We start from the raw sequence: 21,259 nt of genomic DNA on the forward strand, positions 1-21,259 counted from the left end.
ACGCGGCTGTGCCGATGTAAGTCAGTGACCGCGATTAAGCGTCTCAAAAAGTACCGGAAAATGTCGACGGTACCCAAGAGTCTTAAGAATCTTAAAACACTTTACGTATTTATTTATTTATTTACTCCAAAATACGTTGCATTTCTAGTTGAATTAGAAAAGATCAAAAAACCAAATGATTTGAAACACGCCCAAGGTCACACATTATTTATTGTCATCTATTTAATTGCAGTAAGTACAATATTAAACAAAGGTTTTAAGTAGAACACATCCAGAGTTTCATTCAGACAGTTCACATGGGGGGAAGTAAGGTAACATAATGTTATGAATGGTTTGTTTTCATATTTGCAAAGTCTAAACATTCATGTTCATGGTCAGGCCCCTTTGGAACTGAACAGTGACTGAAAAAGGCATAATGCAGCTATGAATGGTTGCAGGCAATTAAGACATGCAGCTCTTAAGATGAAAGTAACAATGGCCATGTGTTTCATTGAAATTGTTATTAAATGTAAACCCCTTTTATTAACCACAAATATATACACCACATCTTGTGTGAAAGTCTGGGACCCCTGTCTTCACAGTCACACATACAAAGAGAGATTGAGACAGAATAAGAATCTAAAGTAATGACTGTACAGCAACAGAACTCTAAACTGTCACCTTACACATCCTGGCAAACAAGGTCGAGCCAAATGAACCTGAAAACAAATATGCTATAGCCATTTTTGATGTGTTGTTTAAAGGACAATTCTAATCTCTTATATAGTACCAAGACCATGTTTTTGAAAACGATCTGGCAGCGATAACATGCATTTTATTTTTATGTCCGTGGAGGCCACAGGGCAATCAAAGTTTAAACTGAGGGAACTGCAGCAGATTGGTCGAAAATGGGAAATATATGACAAGCAGCCCATGGTGGGAAGAACTGCTACTCATCTTGACCACTATACATTCTTGTCTCTTCTTTAACACCACTCTAGAAACATTTACAAAGTTATTCAAATGTTAAAAAATATCCATGGATGGTTTGATGAGGACCACAAAAATAAGTATAGCAATAATATTCATCAACAATATAGCATTTATTAACATGTATTAAAAGGATGATTTTCTCCTGATGTCCATCATTGGGCTATAATTTTATTTAACAAGATTCAAGTTATTTATTTTATTCTAATTTTTGAAGACAAATGGTAGCTCTTTTCTAAACTATTTACCTCAGAGCATAATTTCTTAGAACTGCAATACAGCTGCTAATTCATATTATTATAATTAAAACTAAAAGCTAGTGTGAATGTGTCAGCCTCTTCAACGGTCTAATCTGAATAAATGAAAATTCTAATTTCCACTTTTGGGTACGATGCCGGGAAATTTTGTCCAAAGTACATTGCCAAATCAGGCACTTTGCAAGTCTTTGGCTTTCAGTTTCACAAGGAAATCCCTTAAGAGCACTACAGGCAAAGAAAAATAGGCATCGCCTCACTTTTCATCAGTATATTGAAGGATGGTGTGTTGTACAAGTCGGGAAGAAAAGGCCTCTGACCCTAATCCAATGTGTGTTATTTGCAGGTCAAAGGCAGACAAAAAAAAGAATGTGCAAAGCCTCAAAGTTTCACAGTTAAACAGAAATAAATATGTGAAATGAATAAGCATCAACAGTGCATTCTGAACGGAATATTAAATCTGTAAAATAGCAATAAATCAATGGTTCCAACTCGTAGGAGCCAGCATATTCAGCGTAAATAAACCAAATGAAAGTTGTGTTCTGAATGAAAATGAGGCTCACGAGTCCCTCTGAAGAGATGGCTGCTGCGTTTGGAAGTAAGTATCACATCCGTTCTGAATAGTGGCATTATAAAAAACCCAAGCTGTCAAGATATTGTAAGGCATGGTGGCCCTTTTAGGCAGGCAGGGCGTCAGTCTTCCACTGCGCTGTGGGATCGCTGAGCTCAGCCACGATGCCTCCGGCTCTCCAAGCAGACGAGCGCTCAGTTCCTGCTCAGCTGAGGGGTTCCTCTTTTCCTCCTCGGATCATTTTCAGCCTCATCCCCCTATTTTGAAATCTCCCAGTTGGATCAGCTTTCATCACTCTTTCCATGATTCTGCCCGCTGCTCTCTTCCTGTATTGATCCACGCCATCAACAACGGGGCCCATCTTTCCAGGCAACCCCGTCTGGGCCAGACCCCCACTCAACTCATCACTGTGTGCTGCCGCTGGCAAACGCTCGAACTCTGTGTCGGCTTATTGCATCCTCCAGGAATCCTGCTACCTTCTCACTGTCCTCCTGCAAATGAAAAAAAAAACCCAAAACACGTTTACATCCCTCATAAAAAGTAAAATAAGACACTGCTGCTAAAAACAGCTTTTATATCTACCTCGTTTATGAAGGCGTAGTGCACAAGTTCGCTCGCGAGGTCTTTGGAGGTGTCAGCTGAAAGTGTTGGCATGAAATAATTCAGTTCCAGTACAATCATACCAATGAAGAAATTGTCTTTGTCTTTTCTTTTTTAATAAACTGCCTACCTGATGTGACCAAAAAAAATAAATACAATATTGGACAATGCCGTAAGAAACATGATCTGACAGTAAATGATTAAAGTAGTCGTGAACTAGCAGTTGGGAGTTAAAATTGCATTCTTACCCCTAATGGTAAGAACGCATGTGGCAAAACTGTCCTCAACCCAAAAAAGTGATTTATATTGCCAACAATGAAACTTTGTTTGTCCATTTCAGGCTTTTATAGAAACCTAGTGGAGTAACATGCTGGCATCCATGGAGGGAGACCTGAGTATCTTACTGTTAACAGGGCTAAGATATTTATGAATACTGTAGTGCTTGTGCTATATGTCACAATAAAAAAAGCATTAACTGGTTTTATAATACTATGTGGACCTATTAACAATGAAAAAAGCTACAAATGAAAACACATTAATATCTATTTAAGGTACTTCATTGAACGCATGGGGGGGTTGGTATATTAAAACACCATTGGTTAATAATTACGTTACTTTTTAAATCTCTTTTTGTTAATTGTTATTGCTGCCATTCAGGAATATCAGTTAGTCGTTGCTTACTTGGAAAGATGTCACAGCTCAGGTGCCTGTGTAGTTTGTCATCCATCTTCAGAAATAAAGACAGCTGGTGAGAGACCACAAAGGGAATTTAAATCAAACTGAATTGATGTTTAAATGGACATTGATAACAAACAAATCATGCATGTGCACCTTCAGTAATAAACAACCAAAAGGATTCCACTCTTTGACATATCTTAATCAGATAATCTCAGGCAAAAACATTAGAGATAAAATCTGAATCAGACTATGGAGATATGCAAACTTTTTTATGAATTTGGACAAACTGCAGGTTTAGTTTTTGTAAAATGCTTCATATTTTATTAGTACAGAAAGATTAATGTATAAATGATTAAACAAAATCATTAATAAACAGGTCAGCGGAAGCATTTTTACTTGAATAAGCAAAGTACCTGTAATATTTTGTGACTCACATGAGTTTTGGTCCCGTCTTCATTTGACTCCAAGTTACAGTGCATCTGAACAACCTACAACAGAAACAATTCTAGTATCAGAGCTGTGGCGTCATAACACATATTTAATGCAGCCAAAGTCAGTCCTTGCTTCTAACCTTCCGGGTTTCTGTCTCCTGGGGCTCCGGAGTTGGAGTCTTTACCATCTCAACCTGCTCCTGAGACAAGGACAGAGCTCGAGGGATGGGGTGAGGCCAGGATGAGGCAAAATTCATCAAGGGATAAATCCCATTCCTGGGGAGAAAAACATACATGAAAGGAATTTGGGTTTCTCATGATCGGATGCAAAATAGCAGTAATTTGCTTTTACTCACTTGACATCCTCCAGAAACTTGTCGAGCTCTAAGGGGGACACATGGGAATATCTGAAGGACAGGAGAAAAGACACAGAAGCAGTGAGCGAGTGTGATTTGTTGCATTTTGGTTGATTTGAAGCAGTTTGTGCCACAGTACTTGAGCTGAACTCCTTGTCTGTTTCTGTGTTTTATCTCAGCCATTACAGCATTGGGGTCGATAGACTTGGTTTTTTCTTCCACGCAATTTTCTGGAAGTAAATCTGTGCATGCAAACCGCATTAAATGTTAAATGCCTCTGAAAATATTGCCATAAAGGTCAACATTGTGTTGGTACCAGTAAGAAAGAGCGCCGGCATTGAAAGAGGAGCAATTGCTGCGCTATGCTCATCGGGTGGAGGTGAGAAACTCACACTGGTTGTTGATGAGGCAGTGGGCGGCGAGCAGTTTGAGGGAGTGGACCTCGAACAGCACTCGGTGGAACAGAAGGTCGTGAGCTGTTGGACGGATCTTGGCTTCATGGCGTAAACAGGACTGGGTGAACTCCTGCAGGGTGGTCAATATAAAATTATCACATCGTTCTGGATTTGATCAGTTACGCAAAATAAAACGATACGGATGGGTTAGAAGAGTCATGCAGAACAGTCATCCTTGTTGTGATGCTGCGTATCGAGGACGCAGGGTATTTTTGACACTCACTCTCATGAGAGGGTCTTCCAGAGAGTGACCTGCATTGACGATGGCCTCTTTGGATACGACGCTGTCTCCGTTGGCCTGGATCTCCAATACAGCCATCTGCAGTGAGCAAATCATACTGTGTCAGTGTGGAGATCACATGTAACACTTACAATTACAGATGGGAATCGCGCAATGGTTCTCTCACCTCGAGAGCACAGATGCCAAAGGAGAAAATGTCGATGGCATAATCATCTTCACCAGCTGGAAACAGAAAAAAGGTCAGGCAAATATTATTATATGTATAAAAGCTTAGGTTTAACTTCAGGATTAACACTTGCCTCCGAATTCTGGGGCAAAAAAGTGAAGATTCCGCTGTTCATCACGGTGTTGCCTCCCTTTGCCATGCACGCTCGCATCTGGAAACACTGATTAAAGATAAAACAAACCTAAGTAAGATGGAATATGTTAAATAATATATGCGCAAGCAGTAAAATGCTCTGTTTCTTACCATTAACGAACAGCCGATGCCACACTGTAGGAAGAAAAAAAAGAAAAGGATGCAAAATTGAGATATTTCAGCCACAGAGTGTGCGGCAAAAGCTGGTTGCAGTAACATAAAAATCCCAGCCGGGGGCAGACCTGAGCCGATTTTGATCAGGCCGTTGTGCTGAATAAAGATGGTGTCACAAGTTAGGTTGCCATGGATTATGGGCGGGTCACAAGAGTGCAGATAACTGCCAGAAAACAACAAACAATCTGGTAAAGTTCCTTGTTTAAAAAGAAGAAGTGAAAAACTATGAGGAAAAAAATCCATATAAAGGCCATACCTGAGGGCAGACAGAATCTGGGTGCACCATCTCTTCCAGGCCTAAAATATGAGACATTGTGCATTTTAAACTTGATATAGAATATTTTAAAAAAATCTGACAGACCAATTTTTTGTTACGTAATCTACAATCCTCTGGCGTATGGGTCAATGCAGTGAATGGGCTGCAGTACCCTGGATCGCCACCACAGACAGACAGACTGTGAACAAAGGCAGAAGCTGACCTTCACATTCATGGTCTTGTGATTTTTCTTTGTTTTTTTCAGAAATTGCTTTAGGCTGCCAGAGGACATGTATTCCGTGATGAAGATGACCTGTGAGGAAAGAGACAGAGGAGGACTTAGTGTGTTTTAAGAGTGTATAAAGAAGGAAAAAAGAAAAACATACACACCCGCGCCTGACTCTCCTTCATATCCAGCCAGTACTTGTGGAACTTGACAATGTTGGGGTGTTCAACCTGCATTAGATTCTCAAACATCTCCTTGATCTTCTCCTGCAAAGGCACACAGACATTATCACCCTTCAATGCTCCAACCTTAAAAGAAGCACAAAAGCCACGAGTAACAAGTAATGAACTAAACATTAAACATCTACAAATGCTTTATTGGTTTCCTTTTTTAGTGAAAAGCATTTTTGAAGACTTGGTATGATGTGTAAACTACAGCACAAATAACCAGCTGATATAATGCTCAGTGTCTTAGCACAAAACCAAAAGTACCTCCTGAGCTTTGAAGACCTTCTTGTCAGAGAAAAGAACCTCGTTCCAGACGACCTCCACCCCCTCCTCTGTGTCCATAGCTAGAGAGGCGCTTTCCACACCTGGAACATTACCTTGGCTGACCTGTAGGATGCAGACAGGACTTTATGGTCGCGATCAAACTGAAGTAGGATCCTCAAAGTCTGTTCCAACTGTTTGGTAACGAGTCACTGAGAGTATTGTACAGTTTAACACAGCTCTATTATCACAGGTGATAACATGAAACAAATGACCGATGAGGGGTTTACCTCAGCTTTTTCAAATCTTAGCACCTTTTCTTTTAATTTTCATTCAAGATCTCAGCTAAAATCTCCAAATAATCCTGTCAGGCAAAGCAACATCATTTAAAAATGATTTAGTGAGGCCTAACTTCTCTTCCAATGCCATTAAATCCATTTTTTCATCCTTTAGGGACTGACAAGGAGAACTCATGTAGAGATTATATCAGAAGTTTCAGCTGCAGAATGAGTGACAGAGACCAAAGAGGGGGATTAGCAGGAAACAGGGAGAAATGTGAAAGGGTGAGATTAAGAGGATGAATCATTAAATAGGAAATTCAGGAGGTAGCAGAGAATCTGTGGATCTCATACTGACATGTACTTTACTCAAGAGCAAATAAATAACCTTAAAAAGTCTTTGGTAAGGGAACCTGGAGACGGGGCAGAATCAACTATACATCAATACTGCTAAAGGCTAACATTGATAGGTTCTACAGGGCTGCAATTCTACGTCAACCTCAACTTAAAAATATCTTTCTGTATCCAAGGAGGAGGTTTAACCGAAGCAAACACTCCAGGGTCACGAATACGACAATCAGTCTCACCACAAAAGCTCCTATATATACATTTATACATAATCTGAGCGTCTGTCTTTGAGCTGATGTTTTTCTGCGAGGAGCCAGCCTCAGCCCACGTTTGTGGCTCTTCATTACGGAGCAAGCCTCAGGCAGTAAATGAGGCCGCCACTTTTCAGAAATATTATTGCCTCATTATTGGCAAGACAGAGCTGCCGCACAATCTCCGCTCTGCCGCTCTGACTGGCTGATAAGTGACAGAATTCCTTCACTTGAACGGCAAGCGGGATGGAAAAATGGTGTCGGAGGCCTCAGCTGCTGTTTATTTTCTCTAGATGTTGAGAAACACTCGGTCCCCAGTCCCAGACTTTGCTTCCCTGGGGTCCCGTGCTTGGTCATGGTAGCTTGAGACTTGTAAACAGCACACCAGATGCTGCGCAGTGATTGGCTGCTGCAAGGGCAGTGGGTTTACGCTGAGGAGAGAGACGTTAAAGGATCGTGTGTACCTGCTAAAACGGCTTCTAATGTTTGTCAACCTGATCCAAGACGGGTAAAAACACGTCTTAGACGCTCTTGTTGCATCACAACATAAAGGTGTCCTGTGCATTTATTGCCCTAATGGTCACTTTAATTATTTACTTACTCGGATGGTTTAGATCACGATTTCTCTCAATAAACACGGACACTATGAGAAGGTCTTTATAGCAGCCATATGTTATTAACTTGCAGCAGACCTTCAACACTGGGGAAATTTTAGTTCTCCAAAGCTGTGGGCATGTGGCTTCACTACTAATGTTGTAAGAAAATGCTGCTATTTGCAGCTTTAGTCCATTAATCCTTCTCAAAATAAACCACGAGTAGTGAGAAATCAAATGGAAACACAGAACCAAATAGACTTACGTCACATAATCAGGATGTGAAGCTATTGGACATTTCAAAATCTTTTGCACTTTAGTCCAAAATTGCAAGAAAATAAACATCTCAATATTTTGACTCTGCCTGGGGTCCCTGATCCATGGCGCAGCTGTATCCAGCAGGGGTGCTTCAGCAACATCATTTAAATGGAGAGGCATGAGGGTAGGACCTCTTAAAGGATCTAAAAGCAATAAAAGGGGCGCAATGAGTCAGCCACCGGGAGGATTATCAGTCCAAATTACAGCATGTCAGCGCCCTCGCTTCCATTCGTCCTCCTTCTGAGGAACGTCTTTGTCTGAGACAGCGTGGGGGTCCACAAATAGCTTTGTCTCCCACAGACCACCATCTCCGCTCACACCTCCACAATGAGACAACGTGACGCAGCACATTCATATTTAAAAAGCGGATTCTGTGCAGAGACTACACCCAGGTAATCTGCATTACACTGTAGTAGACGGCCACCTGGCAGCGCTGCATGGAAATGAGCCCACGCAGTGATTCAAAGAGTGCTATCAAAGACTAACAGGATGAAAGATTTGCAGAAAATGCAAATGCAGAGACTTTCCTGCAGCAGCGAGGGGGAAAGAAAGGTGCAACCACTGCAATTCAAACAGTCCTAAATATTCTGCTGCTGCTCCATATGCAAGCCCAGTTTCATTATAGAGTCCATCTGATATCATCATTAATAAGCACAACTGCGAGGAAGTTAAAGTTTGAATAGCAGGCTAACGTCCTACATGTGTGTAGACCCCAAAGTGGACTCATCATGAATCCAATCTGCTGTCAAAATAACAATAAGGCCTGACAAATTACCTCTAAATCAGGGGTGGGCAAATCCAGTCCTCGAGGGCCGTATCCAAGCCAGACTTTCTGTCCTACAGGTAAATACTTTCACCTGTGGTTTCATTTACCTTGGTGAAAGTGGTTTCTCTCTGGTAGGATGCAAAACCTGGCTGTAGGACAGAAAGTCTGGCTTGGATACGGCCCTCGATGCCCACCCCTGCTCTAAATGGTAGCTGATGTTGATGGCCACTGTCCAGGGTTAATGTGCTGACCTGACAGCGGTAAAATGGCTACGCCAAACTTACCTCTGCCCCAAGATCGGAGTCTGCACTCAGAGAGCAAACAGCATTCCGGTAAGAGGAGTAGGTATCGCAGCTCCAAGGCACTTACAGTGCAATAATGTTTCCAGCAGCCTTATAAAAATCGGAAATAAGGAGAAACGCTCTCCAACACTGAGTGAATCTGACTTTAAACAGGAGGCAGCTGAAGTAATAAATGACATGAACTCAATTTGGTGACTTGGAATTTTATTTCTAAAATTTGGAGTACCAGAGATACCTCCCATTACTGCAAGCTGGAGGTCCAGGAGCTTTGCTACGGGCACATTCTTCCCCTCTCCAACAGTTTCCATAACCTAGTTTCTCTCCAGGAGTCTATCGCTTCCATAAATCGAATGCGGGATATTACCACAGATAATAATGATGTATAACAGCTCACATGATGCTCTCAATTCTGGTATTTTTTACTTTAGCAGCATTTAAAATGGTTGAAACCTTTTAAGCTCCGCCCCTTCGGGGCTGAACTCTGACCCCCGACAGGAGCTGGATTATATTGCCTCTTCCACTGCATAATTATGAGAAAGGGTTTTTTTGATTTTTTTTATACGAATTATTTAAAAACTAAACGTGATTACATTGTCTAGAGAGCTATAACAATATAAAGCAGTTTAATTCACAATAATCACCTTTTCTCCAGATCTTGCTTTCTCAGGTGTTGTTAGCATAATATGCTGCACAAACATCCAGAAAGAAGCCAGATTTAGGAGCCACCCGCCTCCTCACACCAAGCATTTCCCATCAGGGCCCGGAGTTGCTGACCGTCTGCTGACCTTCACCAGCCACATGAGTCCGCCCCAACTCCCACAACCCCCCCCAAGGAAATCACATGTGTGGCACATAATCAGGTCAGGTCATCATCTGTGTGTGTGTCTGCTCAGCGGCGGGGGGGGGGGGGGGGGGGGGGGGTAACGTGATGGCAAAGGCCGTGACGAGTCGGCCAGGGGACAGTTAATGTGCGACTCAGCCGCCCACATTCCCGATCACAGCACAGACGGCTCCTGTTTGAAGACAATTTTTTCACATAAATTCAGCCCACGTCACAGCGCATTAATAAAGGTGCTCGGTTTTCATGGGATGGGGGGGGGGGGTTCACGCACTTTGGAAGGACATGGGAGGTCAAACAGGCAATGAGAGGAGCCATCAGCCTTCATCACATCTCGCTTATTCATTTTCTTGTTGAGTGGTTAAAGCTCCCCGCTATGAGGAATGTCGGACAGCGGGGCAGGTTATCAGAGCAGAGAGCTGCTGGGAAACAAACAAGGTGGAAATAAAATGACCTTTTCAGAGATTCTGTGGCCTGTTTGGTTGTAAAAACTTCCTACAGTGGCAATATTTGGCTTCAGCCTTGCTCAACTCCAGCTCCTTTTCACATAAATGTAGCAAGATAAGCACCGAGAGGCCTGTAAAACGATTACAAATTGCTTTTCTTTCCACAGAGTAGTAAGAAATTCAGAGTACAAAACCTTCTTTCAAAAACGTATTACCAAAGATTCAATAAAAATGCACCCGTAACGCAGTTTTGTCTTGTCAGATTAACACTCTCCAACTGACAAATGCTCCAAAACTAACAAACAAATGAAAACAATAGGTATGATTCACAAATCTTGACGCTCTCCTCTACTTTTAGAGGTGGTTGAACCAGTCTCCAGGAAACTGGGAGTGTCCAAAAAGGAACTAGATGCTCTGCACCATATAAACTTAATGAATTTTCAAAACAGGAACCTAGCAAACCATGGCAAACGTATCGACAAGCTAAATCAACAGCAGCGATAGATGAGTTTATGCGTCAGTACTTGTCATACCACTTGTATGTTCTGGAGCACCGCCATGCTAGGTTCCTACTGGTTGATACAACACCCAGTAAACTGTACCGGCAGGAAGCTCCTGCATCCGGTGAAATAAGTGAAATGTAGCTCATGCGCAGATCGCATAGGTCACCCCGCCGTCCACATGCTCATAAATCAACAACCAAGCTATCTGGGGGTGTGAGTCCGGCTGCAGTCAGACTTCTTCAGGCCGATTTCATTTGAGCTAAGTGAGTCCACCCATAATCTGACAACAGCAAACGGCTTTGAAGACAGAGAGCCTGGTAGCATAAATTATTCACGCCAATCAAGCAAGAAGTGTATTCTGATTTAGCTGCGCATGGAGACACAGTGTTTACTCAAGGGAGTGACCCTTCTGTACGCAGTGCTGCCATGCACATCCACAGTGAGTCCTTTAATGCTACCAGTATAACCAGTATGAGTTTCACATGATGCCACCACAATGGGGAAGAATTGTCCTGAAGGGACGCAGCGGCCAGACGTTACCTCAGACAAGGTAACGCGGATGGGCTGAGAACAAAACCCTGTGGCACACCACGAAATTTGGAAATAAAGCTAACGATATGAGCCATATACATATAGTTGGAGGTGCATCGAGATGTTTTAATTCAAAAAATGCTGAATATCCGTGCTTGTGGAATTCTTGTTCATTTTTAAAATGATTTAATTACATGTGGGAATGAGTGTGTTTGGCCCTGCGGCGAGGGCTCCCTTCCTCCTCCCACAAAAAGGAGCGAGGTTAACTAGCTCGACCCTCACACGTAGCGATGAATAAAGCGAGCAGACATCAGATCAAGATCCACCCTGGTCCAGATGGAATCCTACGGAGAAGCAATCTGCCGGTCGTAGCTTGATTTTGTTTTTGCAGGCACAAAGGCGCATAAAGCTGAAAGGTGCACGACGTAATCCTGCTTTTTCTTATGTCTTTAATCACAGGAGCCATACAACAGTAAATAACAGCGTTTCGAAGCCTTTTATGTGGTTTACGCTGCAGCAATGAGATCAGAAGGAAAAATCTGATCTGTTATCATTTATCTCTTGCGGGAGCGAAACACGGGTTAATTTATTTCAACGTCACTGTGAAACACTGCAGCGAATCTCAGCCATGTCCCGTTTCTCCAGCTCCCGCAGAGCCAGACGTTCATGCCGAGTCAGAAATCCCTGAATCAATCTTCTTTACTCTGGGGGAATCGATGAAAGACTTGGAGCTGCTTTGCACCACAATCCACGTCCATTTGGGAATTGGAGCGACGACATTAACACGTGTCTGCCTTCTGCCGGGTAAAAGGGTCTTTATTTTTGAAATTCGGGGGACGTCTCTGTCCAGTGGTGTCGCGTCCCAGTTTCTGACAGCTCTGACTCGAGTCCAGGGCGGCTGTTTTCCAAGAGCGATAAATCGAGTTATTATGGTGACGGGGAGGATTATCGTTTATGCCACGGTGCTGAGGAAAGTTTCTACTGTACTGGATGACAGGGAAATCTCCCAAAACTCCTAATGAAGGCAAACACCACAGTATTTATTAGCAGAGAGGGAGAAATAAGGGTTTATTAGATTCGTGGGGCTGTTCCATTCTTCATTATAACATGGAGCCCTGGCACAGAGAACGTCTATTAAAGAGGTTGGATCTGGGGCGGATTGTGGGCCCCCGATTCGCTGGGCCAAAGTTGAAACTGGCCATTATGCTGTGGGCCTCACCTCCACTATTTTAGCACCAAGGGGACGACTTTTGAATGTAGGAGAGGCTTTATAAATCGAGGGGGGCTTACTTTCATGCTTGGTCCAGTTCTTGGAATAGAAGTACAGTTTTAGACTGCGAGTTTGCCTCAAGCTGAAGACTGGGCCCCTTTCAGTTTCCTAAAAATTAGGAACAACTGACGTCCTTCAGCTGAGCAGATTATCAGGTTCTGACAAAGTCCACCTTCAGCAGGGTAAAGTCATGCTAGGAAATCCACACTGTCGCTCTTAACGCTGCTGCAAACCCAGCAAAGCTTTTGGTTTTTTGTTATCTGAGCTCCCACCCCCAACACACACACACAAACACACACACACACCCAGCAGAGATTCCAAACATCCAGTTTTCCAAGAGGCGTCTCCAGAACAAAGCTGTGCAACTGAGTCTCTGCCACAGCACCCAGCAACATTTAAAAGGTGCACTCAAGGCAGGATGCTAACCCAATATTGAACCAAAGAATGCACCTGGGGGGGGGGGGGGCAGAATGCATTTATGTGGTGTGTCTCACAGCTACTGTTGCCTTTATAGGCTTCAATTAGCCGAGTGTCTGATATTGAGCCTGCTAAAAAGCCCCACGTGGAGCAGATAAGGTGGACGGAAAAGGTTGTGTTGGTCATGGGGCATTTATTTTCCACAAAGGGATGGGAGGGGGGGGAGGAGGGTGCCAGGTATTATGCAGAACCGGGCCAGACAACCTGAGCCGGCTCTCCAGCGCGTGGTGAAACAAAAGCGTGCTGGCAGACGTGCGCGGAGGCTGCAGGCTGCTACGCTCTTGCCGTTACGTAACAATTCAGACAAAGCTCAATGGGAGTGAGTGTGAAGGCGCCATGTGTGCTCACAGGGTGGGAGGTCAGGGAGCGTGTGTTTGTCTGTGCGCCCCCACCCCCTCCCCAGCTACCTGGCCTTAGTTTCAGGACACATGTGTGTCGTCATCATATTAATATTTGCACATACAAAGAACAGCAAACACGCATCTGTTTCCTTTTATCGCAGTTCACGAGCTTCTTTAAATGAACGTGCGCGAGGAACTACCTGTTCCCACCCTAGAGCTCTCCGGCCCCTCGCGCTGGTGGCTGCAGATCCAGTCCACAAAGTTTCTGGACAGACTTGGGTGCGGTTCCCACCCAAACACGGCCCCTGCACAACAGTCACCTGCTCGGCCGTCTGTTGCCTGGGCTACACAGACAAGACAAGCACATGCAAATTTGGAATTCAAATGAGTTCACTTCTGCTGAAAAAGCAGACAGCGACGGAATGGAAGCGTTCATAGAAATCCGTATTTATTTTTATGGCTTGAACTGAACTGCAATCGCAGCATTTCGTCCGCTTCATCTTTAGGGACCGTGTGAAAATGATAGATTTATCGAACTTTGACGTTTTTGGGACTTTGCTTCGGGAGTAGAGGCTGTCTGTTGGCTTTAAGAGTCTTGTGAGCCCTGGTCATCGTGTTTGAACGCTCCCCTAAAAATCAATATTTGTACGGTCCCTAACAAGCCCTGCTAACAATACAAAACACAGCCCTGAGATAGGTTAAGAAAGCAAATATTGACCATTGCACATTTGACACCTTCCCTGGATGTTCCAACCTAAATCAGGACACGTTCTTTCATAAGATCCCTCGTTGCCACACCACTTTTGTGCATAGCTGACACATCAACAGAGATATTTAGCCTCGCACTGATAAGATCTGTCAGTGGTGAGGTTTTGAGGATTCAAGCCGCACTCTGAGATCAGCCGCAGATGTGTGTGTGTGTCTAACTTGATTGAAAAACGCCATGTTTATGGAGTCTTTACGCACCTGCGAGGAGGCCTGGCAACATTACGGTTTTAGGGCACATATTTTGCTCTTTGATCGCAGCCATTTATAACACTGGGGGAGATATGAGGAGGTGGAGGACTTTGGCCTTTAAGCAGGGGGTGGCTGGAATGCTAACATTCAACAACAATAACAATATTAACTGCTCCTTCCATGTATTTAAAGCCGTCAGTGAAGCCTTCGCACAGGCAGTAACAGGAACAACAGGAACTCGCCGCCCCGCCATTATAAAAACATTGGAAATTGATTTGGGCCTTTTCTGCTTCGAGTTAAAATCGTGCAAAGACATGAGGCAAACACAGCGCCAAAACGCCCGCAGTGGAGTAGCATCACGCGAAGCAGTTACTGCTCATAGATAACAATTGGCTGACTTTCTGGAATAAATAAAAGGCAGGAATATTAAAAAAAACAACTGTGTATCTGTTGACAGCTGGCGTCCACGCCGTGCGCCCCTGCGGATTTGTGTCACTTTCCAAATCTGCTCTGCACATTTCCAAATCACAGCTCCAGGAAACTGTGCCTTCACACATGTCGGTGGATATGTGCTCAACATGCCTGAGCGGGCGTAAGAGGCACTGGTGTCATGTGATATGAACCGCTGCCACAGCTCCATGACAGCCCACAGAGATGTCAGTCATTCCTAGAGGATTCCTTTTCATGTCAGCCTATGAAAAAAAAAAAAAAATGGGGTAGCTCCGTTTCTCACAGCTGGGAGTGGAAAATGCTGACAGATACCAGTCTGTGTATCCCGTCAGGTACGACACTCCCCCCCACGTGGATCACATTTCACCACTGGGTGACCGGCTCCCGCAAATCTTAGCGAATTTTTCAGCTTCTAACACAGAATCTTGCAGGATCACGACAAACGCTAACAAGCTGAGCACCAACTGTCCCGTGGGCAGTACAGCCAATGGATGCAAGCCCCCTTTCTTTGTGGTTAGACTTGTTCTCTTAGAAATACATTTCATTAATGTAAATATGCTCTACTGCTTCACTCCTACCAGACTGGATGGATAATACATGCATCGAAGGCTAGGGTTAGGTCACTGGTTAGCGGTTAGCCTTTCTGTGCAGATTTTGCATGTTCTCTCTGTGTCTGCAGTGTTCTCTATCTTCTCTGGTTTACACATCTCTATGTTCTATCTATAGAAGCACATGGGGCATAAGACCAGAAGGCTTTTGATTTTAGTTGATTATCTAGTATTCCTCCATTTAACCAGTTAGCATTAACAGTATCATTGGCTCCACTTATCGTACACTTACCTGATAATATAATTGATGCATTCATTTTTACATTTAAAAAAAAATAAAGCCTTAAACTTTATCCAGCATACTTAAAAAAAACACTTTGATTATGGGTTATTTCTTAGCCTTATTCAGCTTAATTCTTACAAGCTTGCCGTTTGTGCATGATCTTGAGCACAATTGGTCAACTTCATTAGACTGTCCTGTCCCAGTAAACAGGCACAGCAGGATTTATTGATTGACATCCACGCGACTCCCCTATAACTGAACGTGATACCTTCACTTCAGCTGGGACCTTTCCACAGTTGTCAGTTTAGCATTCGTGATGCTAATGATAGTAGGCAATCAGGACTGACTGACATGAAATTCCTCATCCTGTTTACGTGGAACCACAGTTCAGATAAGTGAAGCTTCTTTCTCCAGATGCTTTTTCAGCAGCTCAAACCATCATGTAGGTGCTCTGTAAGTGTTGTTTTGTATAAATAAGGCTCTTCCATGCAGCAGCGCCCGCGGATTAGTACCGTGTAATCATCGGAACGTACCAAGCTGCTTCTTTTTCACTTCACGTCTTGAAAATTACCGAGGGTGGCCGTCAACCTGTGTCAGCGAAAACGAGGCACCATTAACCCGGGCAATTCACTCCAAACACCCACAATGGTGGAGGGAACGCTGATAACGGCTCGGTTTGTGTCCTCCAGTGCAGCAATTTTGTTTAGCATGTTAGCAAACCGCAGCGGATTAAAATACCAGTTGAAGCAAAACAACTTTTGAGACAAAAAGAACCCAACCTTTTCTGAGATTTCATAATCGCACTCTAGGAACAGTGTAAAAGTTCTGGTCTCCTAAAATAGTTCCACGAGGCCCGTGTTGGCACAGCGGCTGCGAAAACAGGTGGATCAAAGCTGAGGTTTTCCTCCAGAGAAATCTGAGTTGATGTCATTCCGCACGGGTCAAGCTTCGAAACCGGCGGCCCTGCCAACACTGCCGGATTATTATGGGGTGTAAGTCATTAAGAAGATCTCCCCGACACAGGCAGCCCTTTTGAAAGCCAGCCACAAGCTGACCTTTGCTGATGAGGCGCGAGGACCTGCGCCAGAGGACACATTTATTCAGTTTAATGGCTCCTCTCTATGACCCCTGACACGGAGGTTTACTGTGTGCTGAGCCTCGCGGCGAGCTTGAGCCGATCACTTCCGACGAGAGCGTTGCCCAGGCTAAGACGACGGCCGCATCGGCTTAATGAAATCAAAGCATGCTAACTAATGCTAACTATATCGGACTTTCTGGACATGCAGGACATGACAACAACAAGCCAGACTACATTTTGAAAAAACATTAAAACCCCACAGTGTTCTAAAGCTGCGCGTGATGAACTTTTCATTACTTTGGGAGGCTGGAACCTTCCTCTTGTGAGGCAACAGTAACCACTGAACCACTCCAGTATTTTAACGGTGACAGCAGAGGTTGGTCACCCCACGAGAGGCAGAAAAGCACTTTCATTATGCTATTAACACGTCCCCAGCTCCCCGCAGAGAAGGCACAACCTGTCATATTCTACCTAAGGCGGCATAAATTAGTAGCAGGCCACACAAAAAAACATTTAACGCCCTGATTGTAGCATCAAACCTTCTCTTGAAGTGTAAAACTGAACTAGGATCCAGACCTGGGCAGTGATAATCCGTCATTGGCCTCACCGTCACCACCAGACACGAGTTATGACCACACGGTTACCATGGAGTCAGGTAGCTATGGGCTACGACATAGTTTAGCTTTTTTTTTAAATTTGCTGGCACTTTGAAATGAATTTAATCAGCTTCGCCTTCATCGCCAACATCTGGACGTACCTTTATAAATATAAGCGCTCTCTCTTCCACACAAACAAACCAACAACACTCGATGCTCAAATCCTCACATCATAAAGTCCAAACACTCGTCTGTTTGGTTTGGTTGTGGTCAGAATTATGATTTCTTTTTAAATGAACACAATATTCCTGCTCTGTTTACAATTCCTTCAATATTAAAAACCAAACGGCAGTTTCAGGTGCCAGCATGAATCATTCCTGGGGGACTTTTAATATTTCCATTATGTGAAGGCGCGGATGACTCAATCAAAGTCTACGTGCCACCAGTCAGAAACTACGAGCGTGTAACCCTCGCTGCTGGAGTGAAGGCTTCTGGGTAAATGATGACAGAAGCTCCCTCACTCCTGGCCAGCCACAGGAGTCAGTTTCATTCATTTATTGTGTGCTCTGGGACTTTAACCACAAAAAACACCACGCAGAAAGCTACTATTTCACATTTTCTCTGTAATTTAGAGAAAAAAAAGCAAAGCTGTAGCCAGCGGAGGTGAGAGGAATGAGCACATCTGAATGGATTTAACAGGTTTTCACACATTCAGCGCGTCCCTCCAGCACAGAAACCATGAAAACGCCGCACAGACGTGATCACATGACGGCGGACATGTTTATTTTCATGCTCAGTAGCAGAGAAAGAGCACCGAGGTCTCAGAAGAAGCTGCGTGTGTTCTCGAGATAACCTTCCACTCATATCAGAAGGCTTTATCTGAGGCTGAAGTGGAGGCGACTCCCTCTGTTTCACCCCTGATGGACTTCAGACGTCTGCCCCCTTCTCTCCCAGAAGAATATTTTGTGTTCTAACAATGAAGTAAACTTTGGCCTCGCACATGCCGTGAGCTGCTGTCTTCAGGGAAGAAAAATGGGATTAGAAGAAAGCGTCAAGCAGGACCAGGATATGATCAATAAAGCTGGGATTGATAGGGACCGGGATGGATCGGTGGATCTACAGATGACGCTCCTCGTATCTTGACAGTAGCATCATTAGATAAACGGATTATAATCATGGCCCGCTCCTGAGCCGGTGCAAATCAGATTAGTGGAAGAATTGAGGATTAATCTGCACTTCCTTTGATTATCTATTACTCTTGACAACTCCAGTTCCAGCTAACTGGATATACTCACACTCTTTTGGTATTTCGTGCTGGAAGCTAACACACATAAGCTAAAATGCAACAACAGGGTCTCGGGATCCTATTCTGCATCTTACAAAGTTCTACATTCACTGGCCCCGTTATACTGGGACAGAGGTCAGGCAGACCAGTAATGGTAAAGCAGGATTTAACTGGTTGGAATTGCTCAGAGAGGACAAATGGACTGGTCGCAGAGGCCAAATAGGCTGTTCTAATAGAACAGAAAGGCTAGGTAGGACAATAGAGGGGTGATGGACTGGTTAGAGCGGGACAAAAAGCCTGAACAGACTGGCTATAGTGGGACAGACAAACAAAATGGACTGGTCTGGTGGGGTAAGGTGACTGGGAATCAATAACTCTACAGGCTTACTAATACTGGAGTGGCCTCCGGGTAAAGAAACGGTGTTTTTACTGGATTCCACCCATCAGACAGCATCAGCATGTGAGCCTGGGTCTGAGGATCGGTGACATCACGCCGGGCCGGAGTAATAGCCCGTGTCTGGCTCGGGAGTTGCGCAACAGAGTGTCCAGCGGGACCAAAAAGGGCAACTTCAGTCAGTCTCTTAATTACACACACACACACACACACACACACACACACACACACACACACACACACACACACACACACACACACACACACACACACACACACACACTAACCTGCTCCTTCCGCTTCTGCCAGCGGCCACACGGGCTCTCCTCCAAGATTTCGCTCTCATCCTCACTTTCCTCTTCCTTCCCCTCCGACCCCGATTTTCTCTCCGGGACAGACATCGTCATCTTCAGGCTGTGAGTTACGGTTAAAATCCCCCCCTCCCACACACACACACACACACAGCAGGACCCTCGGCTCCGTCAGGGCCGTCTGCGGTGGCTCAGACGAGGCGAGCGGCGCCGCTTGTGTGCGCAGAGAGCAGATTCACGCCGCCCGACCACACCAGCCGCCTTCAGCCCTCCTCTGGTGCTCAAAACATCTTGCAGATGAAAACAGGGTGATCGAGTGAAACCAAACGAGCAGCCCAGACACTCCTCAGCCTGGGAGAAGAACCACACCTCCCTCAGATAAAACGCAGCGCGCACGTTGCCGGATCCCTGCACGGACTGAACAGGCTCGAAGAATACATCCCAGACTCGGTGCGTCCAGCGGGCTGCACGAACAAATACAGCTATTTATAGATACATGGAGAGTTTTATTGCTGTCTTTTTGGCACCACGACCGCGGCAGAAGCGCGGCCGACGCGTCAGTGAGCTCGGAGGGCTGTTTCAGGGCAGAGATCCCTCTTATCCACCGTCTTCTTGCTGGGTCTGAAGCCTGGAGCCGTGGGCTCCAACCAGGCGAGCGGGGACGGCGCACAGAGGGGATGGAGCACCGTAATGTCCGCTGTGTGCGCGCACCACATATTTAAAAATGGAGGCGGAGGAAAGCCAGCTGGTTGTGGCAAAATATACGGTGCAAAAATGGGTGTCGATGCACAATGAGCCGTAGGCCAACATGTGCTCCGAGGTGACTCTTTTCCACCGTAATTAAAGAAGAAATCCGCTTTCAGCCAGGACAATTTGGACAAGAATCAAATTAATTCAGAAATGTAATGACTTTCTCTGATGGAATGTGCAATCACGTAGCTCGTGTTTTATTTAAAGCACACGTTTCTAACTAAATTCAGTGGATTCGATCTTGATTTGCGCCTCAGTACCACTTTCCTTTCCGGTTGTTGGGTTTTCGTGCAGCAGCATAAACACTCAGAAAGAACAATAATGTGCCTTCAAACTCCAAAGACTGCAACGTCACTGCCATGCGAGTGGACCAGAACCGAGCTGGAGAACCTCCTGTCTCATTCAAATGTCAGCAAAGGGCACATTTTGGGAGCATAACAAGGATCTATTCTGGTGTCAGGTTTTAGAATATCAGATTCTGAGACTTCTAATCAGAATATTTTTCTAACGAGCCTTCAAAATAACCTTCGAGATAATCCAGTAAATGTCTAGTACCCGGTTTACAAACCGGCATGTTGAATTTGAACATGTAGCGCCACCTAGTGGTTGTTTGATCGAAGTACCCGTGGAGTGTTTTTTTTTAAATCCATAGATCCGTCCATCTCCTTCTAATGAGGGCCCAGCGGTCCGAGTAAGGACGCAGACAGACCTCCCTCTTCCTGGAAACCTCCTCCAGCTCTTCAGGGAAGATTCCAAGGCTTTCCCAGGCCAGCCGAGTCACATTGCCTTTCCTGTGCGTCCGAGATCTTCCCCGCGGTCTCCTCCCGATGGGACATGCCTGAAAAACACCTCTCAAGGGAGGTTTCCAGGGGGCATCCGATACAGTTGCCCAAGCCAAATCAGCTGGCTTGTTCATGACCTAAAGTTCAACATCCAGGTACCTGAGGAATTCAGGATGGATCTCATGTACCGCCGCTGCCCTTCCACTGAGGAGCTTCCCAACTACCTCAACTATGAATGAATCAACCTCTGACTCCTCATCCTCTGCTTCCTCTAAGCAAGGCATGTCGGTGGGATTGAGGAGAGCCTCAAAATACCCCCGTTTCCTCTGTGAATAGTGTTGGTAGGGCACTGTTTCTCTCTACTGAGGTGCCTCCATGGCCTCCCCGAACTTCTTCCAGACCCAATTTTTGCCTCTGGGACTGCACGTATGGCCTGCCAGTACCAGAAAGGAGTCTCCCAAGCCAACCAAGCTTCATAGGACCCCTTTTGGGCTTCCTTTACTGCA

At 44.8% G+C, this 21,259-nt stretch overlaps 1 protein-coding gene across 2 annotated transcripts; it reads right to left on the minus strand.

Annotated features, from left to right (window-relative positions):
• Positions 1 to 192: 192 nt before the first annotated feature.
• On the minus strand, positions 193 to 19,868 carry LOC130513576 (nuclear receptor-binding protein 2-like). Of its 2 annotated transcripts, none has more exons than XM_057012357.1 (18): positions 19,198 to 19,868; positions 6,061 to 6,183; positions 5,734 to 5,835; positions 5,567 to 5,656; positions 5,344 to 5,384; positions 5,156 to 5,250; positions 5,025 to 5,048; positions 4,855 to 4,941; positions 4,722 to 4,777; positions 4,538 to 4,633; positions 4,252 to 4,384; positions 3,999 to 4,101; positions 3,860 to 3,910; positions 3,644 to 3,779; positions 3,486 to 3,560; positions 3,076 to 3,139; positions 2,377 to 2,432; positions 193 to 2,285 (listed from the first exon to the last, which is right to left on the minus strand). In XM_057012357.1, exons 1-18 carry the CDS (start codon positions 19,315 to 19,317, stop codon positions 2,199 to 2,201), a joined length of 1,539 nt encoding a protein of 512 aa, XP_056868337.1. In that variant the 5' UTR covers positions 19,318 to 19,868; the 3' UTR covers positions 193 to 2,198. The 2 variants fall into 2 exon arrangements, with proteins under 2 accessions (XP_056868337.1, XP_056868339.1); XM_057012359.1 differs by having other exon boundaries at positions 3,507 to 3,560; positions 19,198 to 19,867.
• Positions 19,869 to 21,259: the final 1,391 nt, after the last annotated feature.

This window comes from Takifugu flavidus, chromosome 17, assembly GCF_003711565.1.
Source record: "Takifugu flavidus isolate HTHZ2018 chromosome 17, ASM371156v2, whole genome shotgun sequence".
In the NCBI taxonomy this organism is placed as follows: Eukaryota; Metazoa; Chordata; class Actinopteri; order Tetraodontiformes; family Tetraodontidae; genus Takifugu; species Takifugu flavidus.